General features: G+C 47.0%; 1 protein-coding gene across 1 annotated transcript in view; it reads left to right on the forward strand.

Annotated features, from left to right (window-relative positions):
* Positions 1 to 18,833, forward strand: part of DESI1 (desumoylating isopeptidase 1) — a gene marked incomplete at its 5' end in the record, with an annotated part of 23,822 nt that extends 4,989 nt beyond the window's left edge. Inside the window, 5 exons of the mRNA XM_006150725.2 lie at positions 9,313 to 9,334; positions 10,116 to 10,185; positions 12,989 to 13,098; positions 13,719 to 13,841; positions 18,514 to 18,833. Of these exons, the coding sequence (XP_006150787.2) occupies positions 9,313 to 9,334; positions 10,116 to 10,185; positions 12,989 to 13,098; positions 13,719 to 13,841; positions 18,514 to 18,607 (419 nt within the window). The remainder of the gene's footprint in view (positions 1 to 9,312; positions 9,335 to 10,115; positions 10,186 to 12,988; positions 13,099 to 13,718; positions 13,842 to 18,513) is intronic.
* Between the last annotated feature and the right edge of the window lie 4,743 nt (positions 18,834 to 23,576).

Genomic DNA, 23,576 nt, shown 5'->3' on the forward strand with positions numbered 1-23,576 from the left:
GATTCGAGTTCCAGACCTGGCAGCTTGCTTTCTTACTTTCCTCCTCTCTCTCTATCACTCTGTCCCTCCCTGGTCAAATTAAAATAAATAAATAAATAAATAAATGTTAAATAATTCTTTTAAAGGAAAAAGAGGGACCAGCAGTGGTGTAATGGTTATGTCGCTGGACTTCCATGTAGTCTACCGTGGCTCAGGTCCCGGACCCAGAGGCTTCAACTCATGCCAGGTGCGTGCACATGCGTGTGTGCGCAGGATCCCAAAAGGAAAATGGAGGAGAAGGGATTGCCATGTGGCCATCACCCCTCGGGGATGATTTCTTGCTTTCTGTCTCTCTGATGAGCACATGTACCCTATAGCAAAAACCTCTCCAAAAATATAAAAGAAAGAAAGAAAAATAAATTTGCCCCACTGATTAAAGGCTGGGAGTAGAGCATAGCATAGGAGTCTTGTTGGGAATTCTCTCTCTCTCCTTTCTTGCTCATGAAAGGAAGAAATAACTAAAAATAAAAAAAGGGAGCCAGCAGATGATGTGATGGTTAAGGAGCTGGACTCCCATAGGGCCAACCACAGTTCGGGTCCCAGACCCTGCAGCTTAACAATCATGACAGGTACGTGTGCATGTATGCCTAAAACCCTGAGAGGAGAATAGAGGAGAAGGGATTGCAGTGTGGCCATTCTCCCTCTGGCTGGTGGGCAGGAGTTGAGGGGGAGGTGATTTCTCATTTTTCCTCACTCGCTCTCTTACCAGCAAGTGCACATGTCTTATGTCAAAACCTAGAGAAAAAAAAAGAAGAAGAAAAGAGAAGAGGAAAAGGAAAGAAAAAAGGGCTGGCCTGTGGCCTAGTAGTTAAGGAGCCAGATCCCACATGGTCAACTTGGCAGTTCAAATCACATCCTCAGTTGTTTTTGGTATACCACCTCCACTGTGTCCTATGTTGCTTTCTAATTGATGGAAAGTAGGAACCTTGCTTAAGCTTGTAAAGGTATCCTAAACCAAATACTTCAGGTTTGGATTAGAAAAACAACTACGTTCAATTTCTAGATTTATGATCATCCCTCTTTTTTAAAAAAGAATTATTTAACTTTATTTATTATTATTAGTTTCTAGTTTGATCAGAGAGAGACCAAGAAAGAGGGAAGGGGAAAGTGAGAAAGCAAGCCACCAGGTCTGAGACTCGAACTGCGGTCAGCCATGTGGGAGTCCAGTGCCTTTAACCACCACACCATCTGCTGGCCCCCAGTCATCCCTCTCAGCCTTTGTTTTGCTCAACTAAATTCATTGTCACCTTATCAGCATTACCCTCATTATTTCAGTTCCTCATCATAAGACCTCACTTGGCTCTAGTACAGTCCATGATCGGACTCAGTAAAGCCCAAGGTAATTCCTTTGCTTCCAAATCATGTAGACTTCACAGTTTTACTCTGTCCTGTTTCAGTCTCCTAGAATTACCTCCCTCCTGGTTTGCTTTTCTTTTTTTTTTTTTTCTTTTGGCTATAAGGCATGGATACTCACTGGAGACAGAGAAGAGAGAAGGTGTGCAAGTGAGAAGGTACCCCCACTCCCCAGGAGAAGTGGCTATGCTGCAATCCCTTCTCCATTCTCATCTCAGGATTTTGGGCACATGCACACATATACACGTGCCTAATGAATTCCTCAAGCCGCCCGGTCTGGGACTCAGGCCACAGAATTGACTATATAGGGTCTAGTCACCTTAACCTCTGTGCCGTCTGTTGGCCCCAACATCCCTACTATTTTACAGTTCCTTACTCAAAATGAAGATGTTTCCAAATTATCCCTAGCATTCTGATTGAAGAGACCACTTGATTCCACTTTTTTTATAATCATTATTTGTCTAAAATAATTAGCTGTAATAAATGTCCTTCAGGACGCAGGCAAGTGGTGTGTTTAAGGCACTGGACTCCCACATGGCAGGCTGCAGTTGAGGTCCTGGATCTGGTAGCTTGCTTTTTCACTTTCTTTCTCTCTTTTCTCTCTCTCTCCCCTCTCTGGCCAAATCTAAATAATAATAACAATAATAAATGTAATTAAGTAAAATTTAAAAATAATAATAGTCTTTCAATTCTTCCTCTTTTTTTTTTTTTTTTTTTGAGATGTTTGCTATGGGGCACATGCTCCAGAAAGACAGAAAGTGAGAAATCACCCCCCAAGGAGGGATGGCCATGCCCCAATTCCTTTTCCTCCATTCTTCCCTTGGGATTTTGAACATGCACGCACATGTACCCAGTGTGTTTCAAGCTGGTGGGTCCGGGATTCAAACCATGGTCTACCACGTGGGATGCCAGCACCTTAACCACTATGCCACCTGTTGGACTCACTATTTCTGCCTCTTAATACCTCATTCTTAGGAGTTACTTATGAAGTATTTAGGAATAAAGTGTCATCATTTCTGTACCTAACTTTCAAATTACTTCTCAAAGTAATACACATAAACATATAGAATAAAAACTAATGTATTAAAATGCTAACACCTGGTAAATCTAGGTGAAGGCCATATTGCAGTATTCTTTCCATTTTTATGTACATTGGAACAATTACAAAAAAATAGCTGTTTAAAAAAAAAAAAATGTTTTTTTTTTTTTTCTTTTGGCTATAAGGCATGGATACTCACTGGAGACAGAGAAGAGAGAAGGTGTGCAAGTGAGAAGGTACCCCCACTCCCCAGGAGAAGTGGCTATGCTGCAATCCCTTCTCCATTCTCATCTCAGGATTTTGGGCACATGCACACATATACACGTGCCTAATGAATTCCTCAAGCCGCCCGGTCTGGGACTCAGGCCACAGAATTGACTATATAGGGTCTAGTCACCTTAACCTCTGTGCCGTCTGTTGGCCCCAACATCCCTACTATTTTACAGTTCCTTACTCAAAATGAAGATGTTTCCAAATTATCCCTAGCATTCTGATTGAAGAGACCACTTGATTCCACTTTTTTTATAATCATTATTTGTCTAAAATAATTAGCTGTAATAAATGTCCTTCAGGACGCAGGCAAGTGGTGTGTTTAAGGCACTGGACTCCCACATGGCAGGCTGCAGTTGAGGTCCTGGATCTGGTAGCTTGCTTTTTCACTTTCTTTCTCTCTTTTCTCTCTCTCTCCCCTCTCTGGCCAAATCTAAATAATAATAACAATAATAAATGTAATTAAGTAAAATTTAAAAATAATAATAGTCTTTCAATTCTTCCTCTTTTTTTTTTTTTTTTTTTTGAGAGAGGTTTTTGCTATAGGGCGCATGTGCTCACCAGAAAGACAGAGAGAGACAGACAGAAAGCAAGAAATCACCCCCTAGGGGGATGACCACGCCACAATCCCTTCTCCTCCATTCTCCTCTCAGAATCTTGGGTACATGCGTACACATACCCAGCGTGAGTTTAAGCCACCAGATCCAGGACTCGACCATGATTGACTACATGGGAGTCCAACTACATAGCCATTACGCTAACTGCTAGTCCCCCTCTTCTAGTTTTGGATGCTCTTTAAATTTCTTGACCTCGGGGGCTGGCAGTTGGCATGTTGATCAAGGCGCTAGACTCCCACAAGGCACTAGACTCCTCGAACTGTAGTTCGAGTCTCAAACCTGGCAACTTGCTCTCTTACTTACCCTCTTTCTCACTTTTTCTGTCTGTCTCTGGTCAAATAAAAGTGAATTCTTTAAAAAAATTTCTTGACCTCTTTTTTGTGTGAAAGCACATAGAGATAAATGCATAGTATGGGTTTTCTTAGTTTTTAAGTGTGTAAAAGATATTTCATATTTGTTGATTTTTTTTTTGAGCTAAAGATATGTCACATTTGTTTTTCTTTATGCTCCCATCAAAATTCTCAGGTTTAGATACTACAAATTAAATATACAGAGAAACTTCAAGAAGTTCATGGAGTAATGGGATGAAAATACAAGTTTATTTGGGTACAAGTTTTGAAGTTCATGCATAGTTTTCTCATAATATACATTTTCTACAAACTTTTTGAAGTCCCACCCATATTTGAGATTTTGCTCTATACACAGTTCCTTGCTTAATTTTGTAATGGGGCCAGTCCCATAGCCTAATAGTTAAGGAAGCTGGATCCCACATGGCTGACCACTGTTCACATCTCAGCCTCAGTAGCTTGAAAAGCACATTGGGTGTGTGTGCATGCATGCCTCAAATCCCAAAAAGAATGGAGAAATGGAGGAGGGAAAGGTCATGGTGTGACCTGCCCTATTGGGGGTTGCTTTCTCTGTGTGTGTGTGTGTCTGGTATGAACACGTACCTACTGACAGGTAAAAAAATAGTAATGAAATAAAAGATATAAACTCTATCTTCCAGTTTACTTCCCTAAAAATAACGTATGTACACATATAATATTATAACAATGTAAAGGAGATCATGATTAAATACGAGAATGAGTGAGTGCTGCGGCCACTAGTTTAGACCTTGAAACGCAAGACCATGGTGGGCTGGACATGTCAGGAAGATAGGGACTCTGTCTTGTTTTCTGTGTGTCCCAGCAGCCAGTTAGAGCAGATGCTTAGTAAGTATTGGTTTTTTTCTTTCAAAAATTGTATTTATTTGGGGCCAGCAAGTGGTTAAGGGCACTGGTTTCCCACATGGTTGACTGCAGTTCAAGTCCCGAACCTGGCAGCTTGCTTTCTCTTTCTCTTTTTCTCTGTGTCCCTCTCTGCTCAAATTAAAATAAAAAAATAAAAGTTAAATAAAATAATTCTTTTAAAATTTATTTATTTAATTTTATTTGTTATTATTTTTTAAATTTGACCAGAGAGAGAAAGAGAAAGCAAGCCACCAGGTCCAGGACTTAAACTGCAGTCGGCCATATGGGAGTCCAGTGCCTTAACTACCACGCCACCTGCCAACCCTCCAGTAAATATTGATTATGGAAATGATGGAAATTTGAACTCTAGCTTGAAGGTGGAGCTGAATATGTTCAAATCTGAGGGATTTTTTTATCCCTGTTTTTTTTTTTTAATTTTAATGCCATCTATTGTGCTTTGTTTAGCCTTTCATTGTTCATTGTGTGAACTGTTTTATATCTGTCTAGTGAATTAATTTAGGTAGCCATTTCTGAATGACACAATGAAAATGAATGTGGCTTCCAAGGCCCTGCTTGATCGGCTCCTGCTTGTTCCCTACATCCTCACCTGTCTCCACCTCATCTTAACATTTGACACCAGTCTTCCTCCACTAGCTTCCACAAGAAAATTCAGCACTCTGGGGAGGTGTTTCTTCATTCTCCCAATAGGTACCTTATAGCATTAGCATTCACCTCCTGCAGAACCCCAGTAGAGAAGGAGGAAAGGGCAGCTGTTGACCCTACCAGGTTGAAGGCCTTTGGTTCTCTTTTTTACCTCTAGGCCTTTTGCAGGCTATGTACCCTGTCAAGGATATTTTTCTCTGCATCTCTCAGCCTACCTAACTTCTATTATCTTCGAGGTCTCAACTAAAATGTCACTTCCTCCAGGAAATATTCTTTGATTCCCATGCCTTAAATCTTAGACATATGCCCCTGTTATGGACATCCTGTGTGCTCTGTTACTAACATTTATCATTCTGTTTTATAGTTGTTTGTTTCCTTATCAGTGTCCATAAACCCCCACTACACCCCTACCCCTATCTAGACTGGAAGCTCCATGGAGGCAAGAAATTGTAATTGTGTCCCCACAGTCTAACAAGGTACTTGGTTCAGTGAGCACTAGCTGGGACGGGCCAGCCTGGGAACACAGCTGTGAAGCCCTAAACAGGAACCAGATCCCATGTGACCAACCAGGACAGAGGACCACATAGGTTATATAAATGTTTCCTTTTGCCTTTTCCAACCTAAATGTAAGGTTTATCCCAATGGTTAATTTTTTCAGGTAACACTAAACCTCTCATATTACTAGTAAACTACCAGTTAAAAACACTTTACTACCGAGGGAGGAAACTGAGACAAAATGCTGCTTGTACGGTGGCCTGTGCCCCTGGGGCCCCATCACCATCGTCCACTCATCCACTGTATGCTTATTAATAGACATTTACTTAGCACCAGCAGTGTACCAAGTGCTCTTGAGCATATCCTGTAACTTGTGTGTTATGTCTAGGTACACAAGTTCCTCTTTCCTAATCAGTGTCCTTGGCCTTTATGTAGTCACTCTACCCTTTTTTAAAAAATAAATTTATTTTATTTTATTTTTAAATTTGCTGTTGAGTACATGTGCTCACCAGAGAGAGAGAGGGAAAGTGAGAGAGCAAACTGCCAAGTCTGGGACTCAAACTCAAGTCATGTGAAAATCCAACACCTCAACCACCATGCCACCTGCTGGCCCCTGTCACTTTATTCTTAGAGTCAATGAAAGCCTGACCAGTGCAGACCTATCCTACGTTCTGTTATTCGTGTTGAACAACAGGACTGATACCCATGTTTCCTGTTTATTTTCCATGTTCATGATTTATAGGCCTCACATTGAATGCATTGAATATACCAACAAGCTTAGAGACCAACAGCCATCTGACTCACCCATTCTCCAACTTGCCAAGGAAATTGTAGTGGGAAAATCTGCTTCAGTAGTGTCCTAATATCCATTGAGCCTAATGCATTTCCCAGAATGTCCTTGTGCCCCAAGGCAATCTCAGACTACTACCCCCTCCACCCTCATCTGGCCAAAAAAATTTTTTAAATCTATTCAGTCCCACTTTCTAGTCATCATATCAGGATCACGGCACTCATTCTTCTCCACCCGAGATTAGGCTGCTGAGAAGCCACCCTTTCATATCCACCTGAACTTGTCCAACAGTTTCATCTTCCTATCTTGCTTTGTCTTGTTTTTATACTGGATGAATCATGCATATATTTTACCTATTTGTAAAATTATGTTAATAAATATTTGGCCTACTCTACCACTTAAAGATGTTATAAGAATTGGGACCGACGGGAATCAGCAGTTAGCGTAACGGCTATGTCGCTGGATTCCCACATAGTCGACCGCAGTTCGTGTCCCGGACCCGGTGGCTTAAAACTCACGCCGGGCGCGTGTGCGTGCACGCCCAAGATCCTGAGAGGAGAATGGAGGAGAAGGGATTGCGGCGTGACCATCCCCCCTGGGGGGTGATTTCTCGCTTTCTGTCTCTATGTCTCTCTGTCTGGTGAGCGCACGTGCCCTATAGTGAAAATCTCTCCAAAAAAAAAAAAAAAAAACACACACACACAGGGCACATATGTATGTGTGTCCAAAATCTGAGGAAGACACATATATAGTAGTATCACTACTGAGGTATGATGAGAGCAACTGTAATCATTTTAAATCATGGATAGCCTGTGGTGTGGGGTTAAGGCAGCTGGATCTCACATGGTTGACAACATGGTTTAAGTCCTGGACCTGATGACTTGAGAAACATGTCAGGCATGAGAGCATATGTGCCCCAAGTCTCCAGAGGACAATGGAGAAGAAGGGGCTGTGGCATAGCACCCCCACCCCACCCCTGGGGGGTGCTTTCTCACTCTCTGTTTCTCTTTCTGTCTCTCTCCAGTGAGTGCACATACCCTATAGGAATCTTTCTTTTATTATTTTAAATGGGACCAGCAGGTGGTATGGTGATTAAGGTGCTGGATTCTGAGGATCATGCATGGTGATTTCTCGTTCTCAGCCTGAAGGTAGCTGGACTGCCAAGATAGTCAATGTACCTAAAACTCAAAGGACTTTCTGTAAGAAATGTGGCAAGCATCAGCCTCACAAAGTAACCCGGTATAAGAAGGGCAAGGATTCCCTGCCTGCCCCCAGAAGCAGAGTGGCTAAGGTGGGCAGACAAAGCCGATTTTCCGGAAGAAGGCTAAAACCACGAAGATTGTCCTAAGGCTCGAGTGTGTTGAACCAAAGTGCAGATCCAAGAGGATGCTGGCCATTAAAAGATGCAAACATTTTTAACTGGAGGGAGATAAGAGAAAGGACCAGGTGATCCAGTTCTAAACTTTGAGATTGCTTTGTTCTTTTAATTTTGAGCAGAAAATGTTGAAGATACAGAAAGTTTACCTGTAGAAAAATAAGTGGTGATATTCTTAATAAAAAATTAAAAAAAATAAAAGTGCTGGATTCCACTTGCTCAACTACACAGTTCAAGTCTAAGACCCAGCTGCTTGATAACATGCCAGATGTGTTGTGTGCATGTTCCTGAAAAGAAGTGGAGGAGAAAGGATTGTGGTGTGGCCATACCCCATGGGAGGTGTTGTGTGGGATATTCTGTGGACTCTTGCCATAACTTCCTCTTCCCTCTAGTCTGCCCTCTACTCTTCTTTGTGTTTCATTTTCTGTTCCATAACTATAGTTACCTTTTTAGAAGATAAGTGATCAGAGAATGGCCATACTGCAATCCCTTCTCCTCCATTCTCCTCTCTGAATCTTGGGCACAAACCCACATGTACCCAGTGTAAGTTTTAAGCTGCCTTATTCACAGCTCAAACTGTGGTCAACTACATGGGAATCCAATGACATAACCATGTGTTTATTTTTTAAATTTGACTGGAAAGAGAGCAAGAGGGAAAGTGAGAAAGCAAGCTGCCAGGTCCAAGACTTGAACCATGATCAGCCATGTGGGAGTCCAGTGCCTTAACCACCATGTCACCTGTTGGCCCCAGGATTCTGGTTACTTTTCAAGTTACTTAACAGAACATACCCTTATGATGTGGGAGGAGAGTTGCATTCCTAGAAAGGCCCCAAGGGCCACCCTGGTAGCCAAGTGATTAAGGGAGCTGGATCCCACTCACATGGCCAACTACATTTTGAATCCCAACCCTGGCAGCTTGAAAAACATACCAGGCTCATGTGTGTCCCCAAAATCCCAACAGGCTGGAGAAAGGGAGGAGAAGAGATTGCAGCATGATCACACCCCATTTGGGGCTGCCTTCTTCCTCTTTCTCTCTTTGGCAAATGCTCATGCCCTCTGACAATTTAAAAAAAGACAAAGTCGAGACCAGCAGATGTAATGGTTACATTGCTGGACTCCCACGTAGTTGACCACAGTTCGAGTCCCAGACCCAGTGGCTTCAAACTCATGTCAGGTGCATGTGCAGCATGTGTGCCCAAGATTCTGAGAGGCAAATGGAAGAGAAGGGATTGCAGCCCTGAGGGTGATTTCTTGCTTTCTGTCTCTGTGTCTCTCCAGCCAGTGCATATGCCCTTTACCAAAAATCTCTCTTTAAAAAAAAGTAGAAGAAAGTCCTCCAAGAGGTAACTGATTTTCTGGAGATGAGTGATATTCTGAATTTACTTAGGTCGAGGAGCTGTTTAGTCTAGTCCCAGTGGTTAACTCTCTTCTCTTTTCCACAGGCAAACAACTGGAAGGCATCTGGTAAGTTGGACAGGACTCCCTATGTTGACTGGCTTATGAAGAGAGCAGCACTGTTCATCCTGGGGTCCAGTCTGTGGCTACCAGCTTGCAATCTAGCAAGTCCTAAAGCAGTGGTTCTTCTCCAAGAGTCATGTTGTCCCTCACCCTGGGACATTTGGCAGTGCCTGGAGACATTTTCGATTGTCACAGCTGGGGACATTAGTACCAGCATCTAGTGGGTAGAGGTCAGGACTGCCATTCAGTATCCTAGAATGCACAGGACAGCCCTTGACAAGGAATTACCCAGCTCCAAATGTCAACCCAGGTTGAGCATCCCTTATCCAAAATGCTAGACACCTGAAGTATTTTGAATTTCAGAATATTTGCATATATATAAGATGAGATATCTTAGGGGATGGGACCCAAGTCTGAACACAAAATTTGTGTCTTTTGTGATACCTGATACCCATAACCTGAGGGTAATTTTATACAGTATTTTTGTATTGTAACCATTTGGCTACAACCTGTCACGGGAGGTTAGGTGTGGAATTTTCCACTTAGGGGATCATATTTTGAATTTCAGAGTACTTCAGACTTTAGATTTTTAGGTTATGAATGCTTACCCTGTAGTACTAAGGCTGAGTAGCCCTGATCTATGTTATTATCTTAAATGTGAACTTGGAGGGCTGGTCGCCACAGGCATGACCTTGGGCAGAAATTACTCTCATTGCAGTGTGGCAGTTGCTTTTTCTCAGCCACTTTTTAAGTTTTCAGACTCATCATGTGTTTCTCTGCGTGGCAGGCACACCTCCATAGTTGTGCACAAGGATGAGTTCTTCTTCGGCAGTGGTGGTATCTCCAGCTGTCCCCCGGTGAGTTTCTCCCCGTCATCTTGACCCACAGTCTGGAGTTCTCTTCTCGGGGTTTCCTGTAGACCGGGAACTTTGCTTCTGCTGTATACCAATGGCTTCTTCTAGCTCCATGTGTGGAGGCCCACGGCATGGTTCCTCATAACCTAAAGCCATCAGTGCTGTCCTCAAACCCGGGCTGGCCATGTGAGATCTGGCTTCCTCTGCAGCAGCTAACCACTGTGCAACAGGGCAGGCCCAGCAGTCACTCCTGATTTCTGCCTCTCACTTTCTCTGCATCCCCATCTCCTAACAAATCCTCACTAAGCCCAGGCACTGTACCTTGTGCATGTAGCTTACATCCGCCTGCCTTTCTTCATCTCAGTCCATTTCTCCAGCCGTAATCTTAATCCAGGCCACCCTCAGATCTAACCTGGGCCATGGCAGCAGCTTCCTGGTCTCTGCATCTTCTCTTCTCTTTTTGTTTTTTTCAAGAGGTTTTTGCTATAGGGCATGTGCGCTCGCCAGAAAGACAGAGAGAGACAGAAAGTGAGAAATCACCCCCCCGGGGAGATGGCCACACTACAATCCTTTGTCCTCCATTCTCCTCTCGGGATCTTGCTAGGACTTGAACCGCGGTTGATTGCATGGGAGTTCAGCAACATAGCCATTCCATTACGCTAACTGCTGGTCCCACATCTTCTCTTCTTAGTCAGGTATCTACATCTGAGCGCAAGTGTTTTTCAAAGCGAAAATCCATGGGACCAGCAGGAGCCATAATGATTATGTTGCTGGACTCCTACATGGCTGACTGGGTTTTGAGTCCCTGTCCCGGCAACTTGAAATTCATGGCAGGAATTTGTGTGTGTACATGCCCAAAATCCTGGGAGGGGAATGGAAGAGAAGGGATTGCGGTGCGGCCATCCCCCATGATGTCTCATTTTCTGTTTCTCTGCCTCTCCAGTGAGCACACACAATCTATGGCAAAAACCTCTCTCAAAAAATAAAGTGAAAATCTGGTCATGGCACACCCTGCCTATGCCAGGATTCTCTCACTGCTCTTGGAATAAAACCCAGAAAGCTCAGTATGGCCTCCAAGGCCCTGTCTGATCTGGTCTCTGTCTTCCTCTCTGGCCCACCTTTTTTTTTTTTTTTAGAGAGATTTTTTGCTATAGGGCACGTGTGCTCTCCAGAAAGACAGAGATAGAGAGATAGAAAGCGAGAAGTCACCCCTCGGGGGGCGTGGCCACGCTGCAGTCCCTTCTCCTCCATTCTCCTCTCAGGATCCTGGGCAGACATGCACACGTGCCCATCGTGAATTTAAGCCACCAGGTCCAGGACTCGAACCACGGTCAACTACACGGGAATCCAGCGACAAAGCCATTACGCCAACTGCTGGTCCCAGACTCACCTTTTTTTGGGTTGTGTCTCCTGGTCCCTTCACCTGCTTATGCTTCTCTATCCCTCAGACTTGAGCTCAATGTCACTTCTTTGAACAAGTCTTCCCTGACCCCTCAGACTGAGAAGTCCCCAGTTACGTGATGATGGCAGTCTGCACTTTCCCAGCATGACCCTCCCAGCAGCTCATAATCATACACTATTTTTTGTTACTTTTAAAAAAAAGTTTCCCAGAGGGCACATGTACTCAACAAGACAGAAAGAGGTAGAAAGCAGCCCCCAATGGGGCATAGGCATGCACACACTATGTTTTTCAAGGCACTGGGTCTAGAATTCAAACCACATGGTCAGCCATGTGGGAACCAGCTCCTTAATGACCACAGGGCTTGCCCATACACTGGTTTATAGGATTTTCTTTTTTTTCTGCCTTCCTTGCTAGACTGTAAGTTCCATGGGGGCAAGAATCTCATCTGTTTTGTCCACATCATACCCCCATGCCTAGTAAGTTCTCCATACTACGTGTTTGCTATATGAGTGAATAACAGTGACCTTTTAGTCTCTGACAATTCAGATCATTTTTCTCTAACCACCACAATTACCTATTCTGCTCACCATGCTTTCCCAGTGCCTAGAATAAGGCCAAGCACACCTTGGGTGCTCTGTTACTATGAATTAGTGGTCTTTTCGGAGAGTCTTGCTCTGGAGGAGCCTCCCTTCCCAGGTCTGTCCTGCCCAGTGATCCTGTTGCTTCCCTTTGGTGAATCTTCCGGCTGGAATTCAGTCTCTCCTGTAGTTTCCTGTGGCCGTCTGTCACCCCTGTGCCTGAGGGTTTTCTATAGGCCTTTTAGGGGCCTTAACTCCCTTGCCCTATCACCATCAATAGATTAACCTTCCAGATCAAAAAATAATTGAATTGTGGAAATACATGCCAGCTTATCAGATTTCTGTGGTTCTTCCTTTTTCTCTATTGTTACAAGGATTGTAAAGTATGTCACAACAAAAAATGGCTGCATATAGGCATGGAGAAATGGTCTACCTGGTGGGAGACATTTCTGGTCATCCTGTTTGTCCTTATAATCAGGCCTGTTGGGGTCAAAAGGAGACTTCAGATTCAGGGTTTCTTTTTATCAACCGAAGGAAGAGGACAACGTAAGGCATCAGACCTGTAAGAAATCAGGTGCCCTGGGTCCCACTAGAAGCAAGAAGCCCAACTTCTCAGCCCTGCTACGGAAAGTCACCAGCAAGCCTTAAGCCATGGTAATCTTGATACAAACAGCAAATACAAACAATCTTCATCTGCCCAGGGCACTCTGGGAGTTAAAGATGAAGGTGTTGGATCAGAGCATTTGTGGTCTTCTGTGGGAAGCCATGGTAAAAAAAAGTCAACAGAAATGGTGCTTAATGACTTTCTTTGGGTTGGCTCTTTTAGGGAGGGACATTGCTTGGGCCCCCTGACTCTGTGGTTGATGTGGGGAGCACAGAAGTCACAGAAGAAATCTTTCTGGAGTACCTGTCCTCCCTGGGGGAATCTCTGTTCCGGTGAGTGGAGACAGGGGTGGTGGTTGTGTCCCATCCCCCTTGGAGGGCAGCCACTGTGAGCCCTCAGCAGAGGGCCTGGCCGGTATTTGCTGAGTGAAATGAAGAGGCCATTTTCATGCTGCAAAAGGAATTCCAAGTTGTTCCGAGGCAGATATTTCACCCCAGCGTACTTTCTGCTAAAACTTTGAGAGGACAGAACAGCTTGTGATTAAAATTAGGTAGTACTGCTCTCAGACAGTCTGAGTGCTTTGTTCTGAACATCAAAAATAGGGTCTATAGAGGGGTTGGGATGAAATACAAGCTTGAGCAGATTTCCTCACAAAGAAGCTTTAGTGGATTTCAGTGACTGTTAAACTTTAACCCTAACGCTGTGTTTTTGCAAATAGAATCTCCTGCAGCTATGCAGGAACCATGTATTTTCATTTCATCCTTCCTTTGAGAATCAGTTCTTAATGGTCCAGAGTGACAAATCAAACAGTCCTTTTGGTGTAGGAGAGAGAGGGGAACCGCAGTCCTCACATTCAGCTGTGCTTATCATTCCACTGCCTGGTTTGAGCAATCCCACATAGACACTGGCTGGTTCCCTCATATCTGCTCTCAAACCTTTCTTACATGTGCAGAGGTGAGGCCTACAACCTCTTTGAACACAACTGTAACACCTTCAGCAACGAAGTGGCACAGTTCCTGACTGGGCGGAAGATCCCTTCTTACATCACTGACCTGCCCTCTGAAGTCCTTTCCACGTAAGTGTGGCCTCTGCCCCTGCCCTGCCTTGGCCAACCCTGCAAATCCCCATTCTGTGTTGGTGCCCTGATTGCAGCAGAAACCTCCCAGGAGGCAGGCCGTCCTGATGGGTGGTGCTGCCACAACAGGCCTCTGCTCTCACTACCCACTGATGTGCACCGGTATTACCTCCACCCTGCTTGTAGTTGGGCCAACCATGCCCTGGCCTGAGTGCAACCACAGAACTTTGAAACCACCTGGCTTGAGTATTTGAACAAACTCCTGGCATATGTCTTTCCCATTGTGTGTGAAGCATGCCACTTCCTGGAAGTGCCCAGTTAAAAGGCCGTGATGGGCGCATGTGTGTGCATGCCCACAATCCCAGGAGGAGTATGGAGGAGTAGGAATTGCAGTGTGACTATCCTCCCCTGGGGTGGTGATTTCTCACTTTCCCTTTCTGTCTCTCTGACTCTCCCGCAAGCACACGTGCCCTATGGCAAACACCTTGAAAATGTTTTTTAAATGAAAAGTGCCAAGTTGGATCAACAAGCAGAGAAGAGGTCAGAGTAGCAGCAGGATGGCTTGATTGTGACTTGATTTGTCTTTCTTTTGCTGCAGCATGAGTGCTTTGACTCCCCCTTGCTCTCACACCTTAAAGCACACAGTTGTCCTCAATAGATGTTTTCTTCCAGAACACTCTGTAGCCCCTCCTGCCCTGAGGTGGTCTAAGCCTTGGAGGCCGTGAGGGCCATCACCCCAGCAGTGTACAGGCAGCCTCTACCCTCTCCAACTCATGCCCATTTACTGCTTCTGACTCTGTGTCTCCTGAACAAAGGTCCTGTCCAACAGGGATCCTGGCAGGTTTAGCAGGCTCAGCAAGGTAGGCCATTTTTCATACCTCTGTAGGAACTTCTTAGGACAAACTTGCCTGAAAAATGAGGCTACTGGGTCAGGTTGGTGAGGAGTCGTAGCCACCCAGCTCTGGTCCTGCTTTCCTGTCCCTTGGTGGGTGTGCTAAAGCCACAGCTCTGCTGAGGGATCTGGATTATGGGCCTCTGAGCAAATTGGAGTAGCTGGAATATTCTTGCTGGTACTATGTGATGGTGAGAGGCTTAGACTTAACTGAATCAGAGTTGGTATTTCTAGGTTTTGTCTCTACTCTTCAGATATTTCATTCCCTTTGAACTTGGGGTGTTTCGGGTTTTTTTTTCTAATAGAGGTTTTTTGGCCTTAGGGCATATGTGCTTGCCTAGAGAGATTGACAGAGAAAGAGACAGTGAGAGGGAAAGTAAGAAATCACCCTCCATGGGGACCAGCAGGTGGCATGGTGGTTAAGCGCAGTCCTCACATTCAGCTGTGCTTATCATTCCACTGCCTGGTTTGAGCAATCCCACATAGACACTGGCTGGTTCCCTCATATCTGCTCTCAAACCTTTCTTACATGTGCAGAGGTGAGGCCTACAACCTCTTTGAACACAACTGTAACACCTTCAGCAACGAAGTGGCACAGTTCCTGACTGGGCGGAAGATCCCTTCTTACATCACTGACCTGCCCTCTGAAGTCCTTTCCACGTAAGTGTGGCCTCTGCCCCTGCCCTGCCTTGGCCAACCCTGCAAATCCCCATTCTGTGTTGGTGCCCTGATTGCAGCAGAAACCTCCCAGGAGGCAGGCCGTCCTGATGGCAGGTGCTGCCACAACAGGCCTCTGCTCTCACTACCCACTGATGTGCACCGGTATTACCTCCACCCTGCTTGTAGTTGGGCCAACCATGCCCTGGCCTGAGTGCAACCACAGAACTTTGAAACCACCTGGCTTGAGTATTTGAACAAACTCCTGGCATATGTCTTTCCCATTGTGTGTGAAGCATGCCACTTCCTGGAAGTGCCCAGTTAAAAGGCCGTGATGGGCGCATGTGTGTGCATGCCCACAATCCCAGGAGGAGTATGGAGGAGTAGGAATTGCAGTGTGACTATCCTCCCCTGGGGTGGTGATTTCTCACTTTCCCTTTCTGTCTCTCTGACTCTCCCGCAAGCACACGTGCCCTATGGCAAACACCTTGAAAATGTTTTTTAAATGAAAAGTGCCAAGTTGGATCAACAAGCAGAGAAGAGGTCAGAGTAGCAGCAGGATGGCTTGATTGTGACTTGATTTGTCTTTCTTTTGCTGCAGCATGAGTGCTTTGACTCCCCCTTGCTCTCACACCTTAAAGCACACAGTTGTCCTCAATAGATGTTTTCTTCCAGAACACTCTGTAGCCCCTCCTGCCCTGAGGTGGTCTAAGCCTTGGAGGCCGTGAGGGCCATCACCCCAGCAGTGTACAGGCAGCCTCTACCCTCTCCAACTCATGCCCATTTACTGCTTCTGACTCTGTGTCTCCTGAACAAAGGTCCTGTCCAACAGGGATCCTGGCAGGTTTAGCAGGCTCAGCAAGGTAGGCCATTTTTCATACCTCTGTAGGAACTTCTTAGGACAAACTTGCCTGAAAAATGAGGCTACTGGGTCAGGTTGGTGAGGAGTCGTAGCCACCCAGCTCTGGTCCTGCTTTCCTGTCCCTTGGTGGGTGTGCTAAAGCCACAGCTCTGCTGAGGGATCTGGATTATGGGCCTCTGAGCAAATTGGAGTAGCTGGAATATTCTTGCTGGTACTATGTGATGGTGAGAGGCTTAGACTTAACTGAATCAGAGTTGGTATTTCTAGGTTTTGTCTCTACTCTTCAGATATTTCATTCCCTTTGAACTTGGGGTGTTTCGGGTTTTTTTTTCTAATAGAGGTTTTTTGGCCTTAGGGCATATGTGCTTGCCTAGAGAGATTGACAGAGAAAGAGACAGTGAGAGGGAAAGTAAGAAATCACCCTCCATGGGGACCAGCAGGTGGCATGGTGGTTAAGATACTGGACACTCCCATATGGCCAACCATGGTTCGAGTCCCTGACCTGGTGTCTTGCTTTCTTGCTTTTTCTCTCTCTGCATCTCTCTCTAGTCAAATTAAAATAAATGAATAAATAAATAAATAAATTTTAACAAAAAAGAAAGAAAGAAATTACCCTCCAAGGAGATGGCCTTGCCGTAATCCCGTCACTTCCATTCTCCTCCCAGGATCTTGGACACATAATCACATATGCCTGGCGTGAGTTTCGAAAGCTTGAGCCACCATCAACCATGCGAGAGTCTAGCATCCTAGCCACTATATCATCTGCTGGCCCCAGGGATGGTATTTTTAAATGGCAGTATTGGGCCAGTAGGTAGCATGGTGGTTAAAGTGCTGGATTCCCACATGGCTGACTGTGGTTCAAGTCCCAGGCCTGGCAGCTTGAAAATTACTCCAGATTGGGACCAGCAGTTAGCGTAATGACTATGTCTCTGGAGTCCCATGTAGTCAACTGCAGTTCAAGTCCTGGACCCGGTGGCTTAAACTCACACCAGGTTCGTGTGCATGTGTGCCCAGGATACCAAGAGGAGAATGAAGAAGGGATTGCGGCATGGCCATCCCCTCTTGGAGGGGGTGATTTCTCCCTTTCTGTTTCTCTGTCTCTCTGGTGAGTGCACACGCCCTATAGCAAAAACCTCTCAAAAAGAAAAGAAAGAAAGAAAGAAAGAAAATTACTCCAGGGTGTGTGTGTGTCCCCAAAATCTCTAGAGGACAGTAAAGAAGAAGAGATTGCGATGTGGCCATCACTACTGGGGTGTGATTTCTCACTTACCCTTTCTCTGAATCTCTCTGTCTTTCTCCAGCAAGTGTACACTCCCTATGGCAATAACCTTAAAAAAAAAAAAAAAAAAAAAAAAAAAAGGCAATGTCCTCCAAAGGAAAAGCCAGTAACCGAGAGGCATTGTGAGCAGCCTTATCTACGGTTGCAGTAATCCAGGGGAGTCTCCAGCCCCCAAGGCTGGCGGTGATTTCTCCAGCTTTCTCTGAGCGTCCTTAAGGAGTGGCATCATTACCTTCTGGCACCCTCACATTTGCCATATTCCTTCATTCCCCTGGACTACCTGGAAGACCTTGGGTCCTGAAAGAATTGTGTGCTGTCTACACTCACTCCCACCTGTACCCTCTTTTTCATATCCTTTTCCTTTTGCCTCACCCTTCTCATTTAAATGTTATGTTCATCTTGTTCACAAAAGTTAAAAATACAAGCACAGGAAGTGCAGAAAATGGCCCAGAGGGTGGCATGGTGGTTAAGGTGGCTGGATCCCACATAGCCAACTAGGTGGTTTGAGTCATGGACGTGGTAACTTGGAAAACATGCCAGGTACATGCGCTTGCATGTCCAGAAACCCAAGAGAAGAAAGGGTTGTGGTGTGACCACCCCCTCCTGGGGGGAGGTGCTTTCTCATTTTCTCTATCTGGTGAGCACATGCACCCTGTGGCAAAAAAGAAAGGAAGGAAGGAAGGAAGAGAGAGAGAGAGAAAGCAAGCAAGCTCCAGCTCCATGTACAGCCAGCCCGTCGCCTGTTCCCACCATGGCTAATCAGGCCCCGGGAGTGAGGGTGGTGAGATGGATTGCCTACCAAGGAGTGGGCCCAGGAGTGAAAATGAAGGGACAGTGCCCTCTAGGAAAGTTGGTGTACGAGGCAGGTGAGGCGATAGATCGGGTAACCCAGGAGGTTCCTGGTCCGTGGTGCTCCCACCTCCCTACCTGTGGGCAGGCTACCTCCCGGAGCCCACTCAGCTTAAGTCTCTGTTCCCTGCAGGCCCTTCGGACAGGCACTTCGGCCCCTCCTGGACTCCATCCAGATCCAGCCTCCTGGAGGGAACTCCGTGGGCAGACCCAATGGCCAGAGCTAACAGGACTGCACGGGACCGCCCTGCCCCCCAGGGCTTTTCCTTTTTAAACAAAACAAACCCTATCAGAATTCTATTTTATAATTTTACATCAGAGCTAACAACCAGGGGACGGCTTTTTAAATTTCCCAGGGAAGGAGATCATCAGGCTGCATGTAGGACAATGCCGCTAAGAAACAGAACAAAGTGCCATCCCTTCTAAGAGTATTATACTAATTTATTAAGGCTATCTTGTCTGTGAGTTCACTTCTGACGCTGTTTCCTAAGCGTCCTACACACTGGAGTAAAGGAGGGGTTTGTTTAAGCAGAAAGCAAGAGACACTGTTTGGGGGGAACCCCAGTCTAGAACCTCTTTTCAGAAAATATCCAAGCTCTACCCGGGTTGCCAATACTTGTGTAAACCAGGCGAGTTTTACAACCTCCATGACCCGGAAGCAGTTACTCTAGTGTTAATGAACCAAAGGAGTTGGTGTAATCGGGACCAGTTTCAGGATGCATTACCCCAGCCTCAGTGAATTCTGTAGCCCTAACCTCTCTTACCTTCTCTTCCCTTCCCCAAGCAAGGCCACGAGGCTGGAGCAGGAATAGCCAGGGCCTCAGGATAAAGGCAGAGTGACCCAGGTATCGGGCAGAGAAGACAGGATAAAGCCATTTCTCCTTCACCTAGATTGACTGTCAATCCTCTGCCATCGATTTTGGAAAACCTGCCTTGTGTCCCGTGAGGTTGCTCTTCCTCAACCCAGCTGACCTGTCGTAGTTGATGAAGGACCAGACTGACGTGGCAGAGACCCGGGCCTTTGGTCTGCTCATAATGGTGTGGGCCTTTGCAGCAATTGGACCCACCCACCCACCCACACTAATATGCAATATTTGTCTGGGAACCAGGAGGGCCTTTGGTCTACGGGAATACCTGATATAGAAAGAATAATGATGCAGAATCAAGGTAGCAGGGAAATTCAGAGTTATTTCTGTCTGACTTTAAGGAAATGTGGTTGGGGTGTGAGTGGGCACTTTCCTGACTTGCTGCTAGCAGTTAATAGGCAAAGAACAGTCTGGCAGCCTCTGATATCGAGAGGCTAGCAGATACCCTGTCTTCATGTGCCCCTGCCACCCCCACTTGTTAGTTTCTGTGGAGAAGGGACTCTGAGCTGCCAGGGGCCTGAGTCTCAGCTCTGACTTCCCTGGACCCTTGCTACCACAGTTCCTGGCCTCTTCTCAGACTTGAATTATGTTTTTCTCAGGGGTCTGGCCTGTGTAGGGCCTTTCCTCTCCAAAAAGCAGCTGCTCAACCCTGGCCTCACCCTGCTGCTGCCTGCCATTAGCCATAGCAGTTGGCATCATCGGGACTTCGGCTAGAGGGAAGAAAGTCATTCTGCCTTCTTATTTTTCTGTGGCCCGGCCAGGCCTGTGTCCAGCTGGGATGTCAAGTGACATTTTAGAGCTTGAAGATTGGAGGCTAAGCAAGTGAGCAGTGTTCCTTCTTCTCCAGACCCCCTCGACCGCCAGTGCACGTGGCTGTGATCGGTTAGAGCAGGGCCTATTGTTTGATGTTGCGTCCAAGGAGAGCAGCTTTCAGACACCAGGTTTCTGCCGGGAGGGTAGCAGGTTGGTCTGGGCCATCGCTCCACCCCTGCTGGCATTCTTGCCTTTTCTAGTTTGCTAGTACAGCCTGAAGGGCTCGCCTCTCGGGAGGGCACCAGGCATCCTGCCACTCCCCATGCTCAGGCTCAGCTGGTTTTGCTCCTCGTGGCAGTCACCCTCAGACACTGGGCTATTCTGAGAAGTTAGCCCAGTGGCTCCCTGAGAGACTCAGTCTCCGTTTCTTGAACAGCCCCTTCATGGTCAGCAGCCATCGGTGCCGATGCCTGTGCCCTCGGGTGTGTGGAGAGGTGGAGGACCAGAGCAGTCTTCCCAGAGCTCTGTTGGAAGGCAAGCCCTCCCTCCCTGCGCCAGCCCCACTGTCATTAACTACGGCAGCCCGTGCTCAGGCAAGGCCCCCTCTGCCCGCTCCTCACATTTCTCTACCCCTAAGCCTCAGGAGCATGCTCAGTGTGACCAGCTGTGCACGTGAGCGTGCCCAGGCAAGCAGAGTGGAAAATGAGTTGTGTACTGTATTACGCAGAGGGCCCTGCATAGCAGTCCATTGGTGTAAAGGGACATGGAAGGAGGGGGGACAAGACTGTCTCCCACTTCAGGAATAAAGCTTGTATGTTTGAGATTCCTTTATGCCCTTGAAGTCAAACTGTTAACTGCATTTAGTACGGAGGTATTTCTTTGGTGTTTTTTCTAATGCAATAAACTCATTTCTGCCTGCTGCGTTTGTGTAGTGTCTGATCACACATCCAACATGAAACAGCCCCAGGCTTCTCATCCTTCTCCCTCTGAGCTTACCTCTGCCCAGCCCCTGCCTGGTTGTGAGCCTTGTGGGTAAGAAGCAACACAAGCAGGGAGGAATCCATGACTTGGACCATTGCTTAATAAAGATGGGGAAAGCAGGCCCAGCCACAGTGACACAGGTGGCGGGGCGCCACTGTACAGTACCAGAGCCACACGAGAGGCCCAGGTTAACCTGCACATGCCAGGTGCACCCACACACGCCCATGATCCCTCAGTTGGGAGGCTGAGGGAGGGGTGGCGGCGTTGGCAAGATCTCGTGGGCGCACTTGTTACCCACCCCCATAAAATGAAAACAAATGGCAGGGGAAAATGCACTTACCCAAGGTCACCTCAGTGAGACATTTGGTAAATCTCAATACCAGGCCTGGTGGCTTCAAATCCTGAGGCCTTCCCCTGGAGGACCTGGGCCCTCAGGGTGTCTGACCTCACCAAGAAGCGTTCACTTCTAGTTTCAACCTGAGTAGTCTGAGGACCTTGAACAAGTACCAGGGCTCGTGGACAGCTCTCAGTGCCCTTGTACCACCAGATGCACCACCCTGGCAGGAGGTCTCAGCAGATTCAGGTGGCCAACTTTGTGTGAGCTCCTTCCATTGGGCAGTCCTGTACTGAGTGCTGTCACATATAGTGACCTAAGATGTGGCTGTTGTTGCCATTTGCAGAGGAGGAAACAGCATGTTTATGTAAAACTGCCTCATGGCTTTCCCAATGATCCAGTAAGTTATCCAGGGGGCAAGCTCAGCACCGGCTGAGCTTGCCTTGAATCTGGGCATGTCCCTACCACACCTCTAAGACCTCATCGAGGCTGCATTTTTCCAGTGTGCCAATTCTTAAATTTTAAGAATAAAACCAAGGTTGGTGCTGCAGATGGTGTGGAGGTTAAGGGCACTGGACTGACTGGTTTGAGTCCTGGACCTGGTGGCTTGCTTTCTCACTTTGTCTGTGTGTGTCTCTCCCTCTCTGGTCAAAATTAAAAATAAAGAAAAAAAAAAAAAAAGGATCTGGAGTTTCAGACCACACAGTACAGTACAGGGGGCTTCCCCTGACATATTTGCTTCTGAGGGCTGATAGGTTCAGAGGCAGAAGTTCTTACGTGCCCAATCAGTCCCAGCCACTGCAGCACAGCCGTGACACAAGTGTTCTGCAAGGCTGGAAACCATATTGTAACCACGGTGATCCCTGGGTTTGTCTGAAAAACATGCCAGGTGCACCTGGGATCCCGAGGAGCTGGGGAAGGGGAGCCACAGGGTGCTGGTGGGGGTGAGTGTGAAGCACAGGTTGATGCCTGGTGAGCATCAGGCTGAGGGCAGAACCTTCTGTTCAGCAGCTACTGGGGACTCCTAAGAGCCGCACCATGCAAGGCCCAGCCAATCCTCTCAGCCGAGAAGTTTACAAAACTGCCGTGGTCACATATCTGCCTGCTTCTGGGGAAAATGGCAGGTGGTCAGGCTTGGACTTTGGGACTTCGGCCCATTGGCCTCTGCGAGAAGGCTCAAGCTACCACGTGTGAAGCAGTGCAGGCCCTGCGCTAGAGTAGGGTGGGGGTGAGGCCAACCAGGCCCTTCCCAGCAGAGATTAAGTTCCAGGAGGGCTGGGAGATGAGGGTAACAAGGCCTAGGTGCTGGTGGTTGAGAAAAAAAACCAGGGCACCGCAGTGAGAGGGAACTTCCCGAGGAGGAAATATCTAATGTCAGACCTACATGATGGTGCAGGTCGAGGGGAGAGTGTCCAGGGCAAGACAAACAGCAAGTGGGAAGGAAGCACAGTGGAGGAACCGGGAGGAGGCAGGGCAGCAGCAGCATAGGAGCTAAGGGGTGGTAGAGTCACTGAGCTGGTAGGGCCCGGTGGGACAGGTCCTGTGGGTCCTGGGAAGCTGGAGAGTAAGAGCAGTGTACTGCTGTCGCAACAGACCATGGGCAGAGGTGGGCAGGCAGTGGAGAAACAGGACAGGCCTGCCAGGTAAGACAGGTGTGTGTGCATCTGCTACTTGCCTGGGTCTGTGGGGAAGCCCTGGGAAGGAGCTGGCCCCCGCCCTCCAGGAGCTCAGGTAGAGGGGCACGGAACAGCCACGGTGACGCCTGCAGAAGGGAGCCGGGGGTCTGAGGAGACACAGGGGCACGGAACAGCCACGGTGACGCCTGCAGAAGTGAGCCGGGGGCCTGAGGACACACGGGCACAGAAGAGCCACGGTGATGCCTGCGGAAGTGAGCCAGATGTCTGAGGGGACACTGTCAACTATTCACCCTGCCTCCAGGAGCTTTGTGCTACTCCAGCTTTGATTTAGGGTGAGACTGGATTTCTCTCATTTGTTTTTTTTAGAGGTTTTTGCTTTAAGGTGTGTGTGCTCATGGGGAAGAGACAGAAACAGTGAGAGACAAAATGAGAAATCACCCCCAGGGGACATGGCCATACGCAATCCCTTCTTCTCCATTCTCCTCTTGGGCACGCATGCACAAATGCCCAGTGTGAGTCTCAAGCCACCGGGTCCAGAACTCGAACCACAGTCGACCATATGGGAGTCCAGCAACGTAACCGCCACACCATCTGCTGGCCTCCAGATTTCTCTATTTTTTCCAAA

Source organism: Tupaia chinensis, unplaced genomic scaffold (genome assembly GCF_000334495.1).
Source record: "Tupaia chinensis unplaced genomic scaffold, TupChi_1.0 Scaffold000294_5, whole genome shotgun sequence".
NCBI lineage: Eukaryota > Metazoa > Chordata > Mammalia > Scandentia > Tupaiidae > Tupaia > Tupaia belangeri.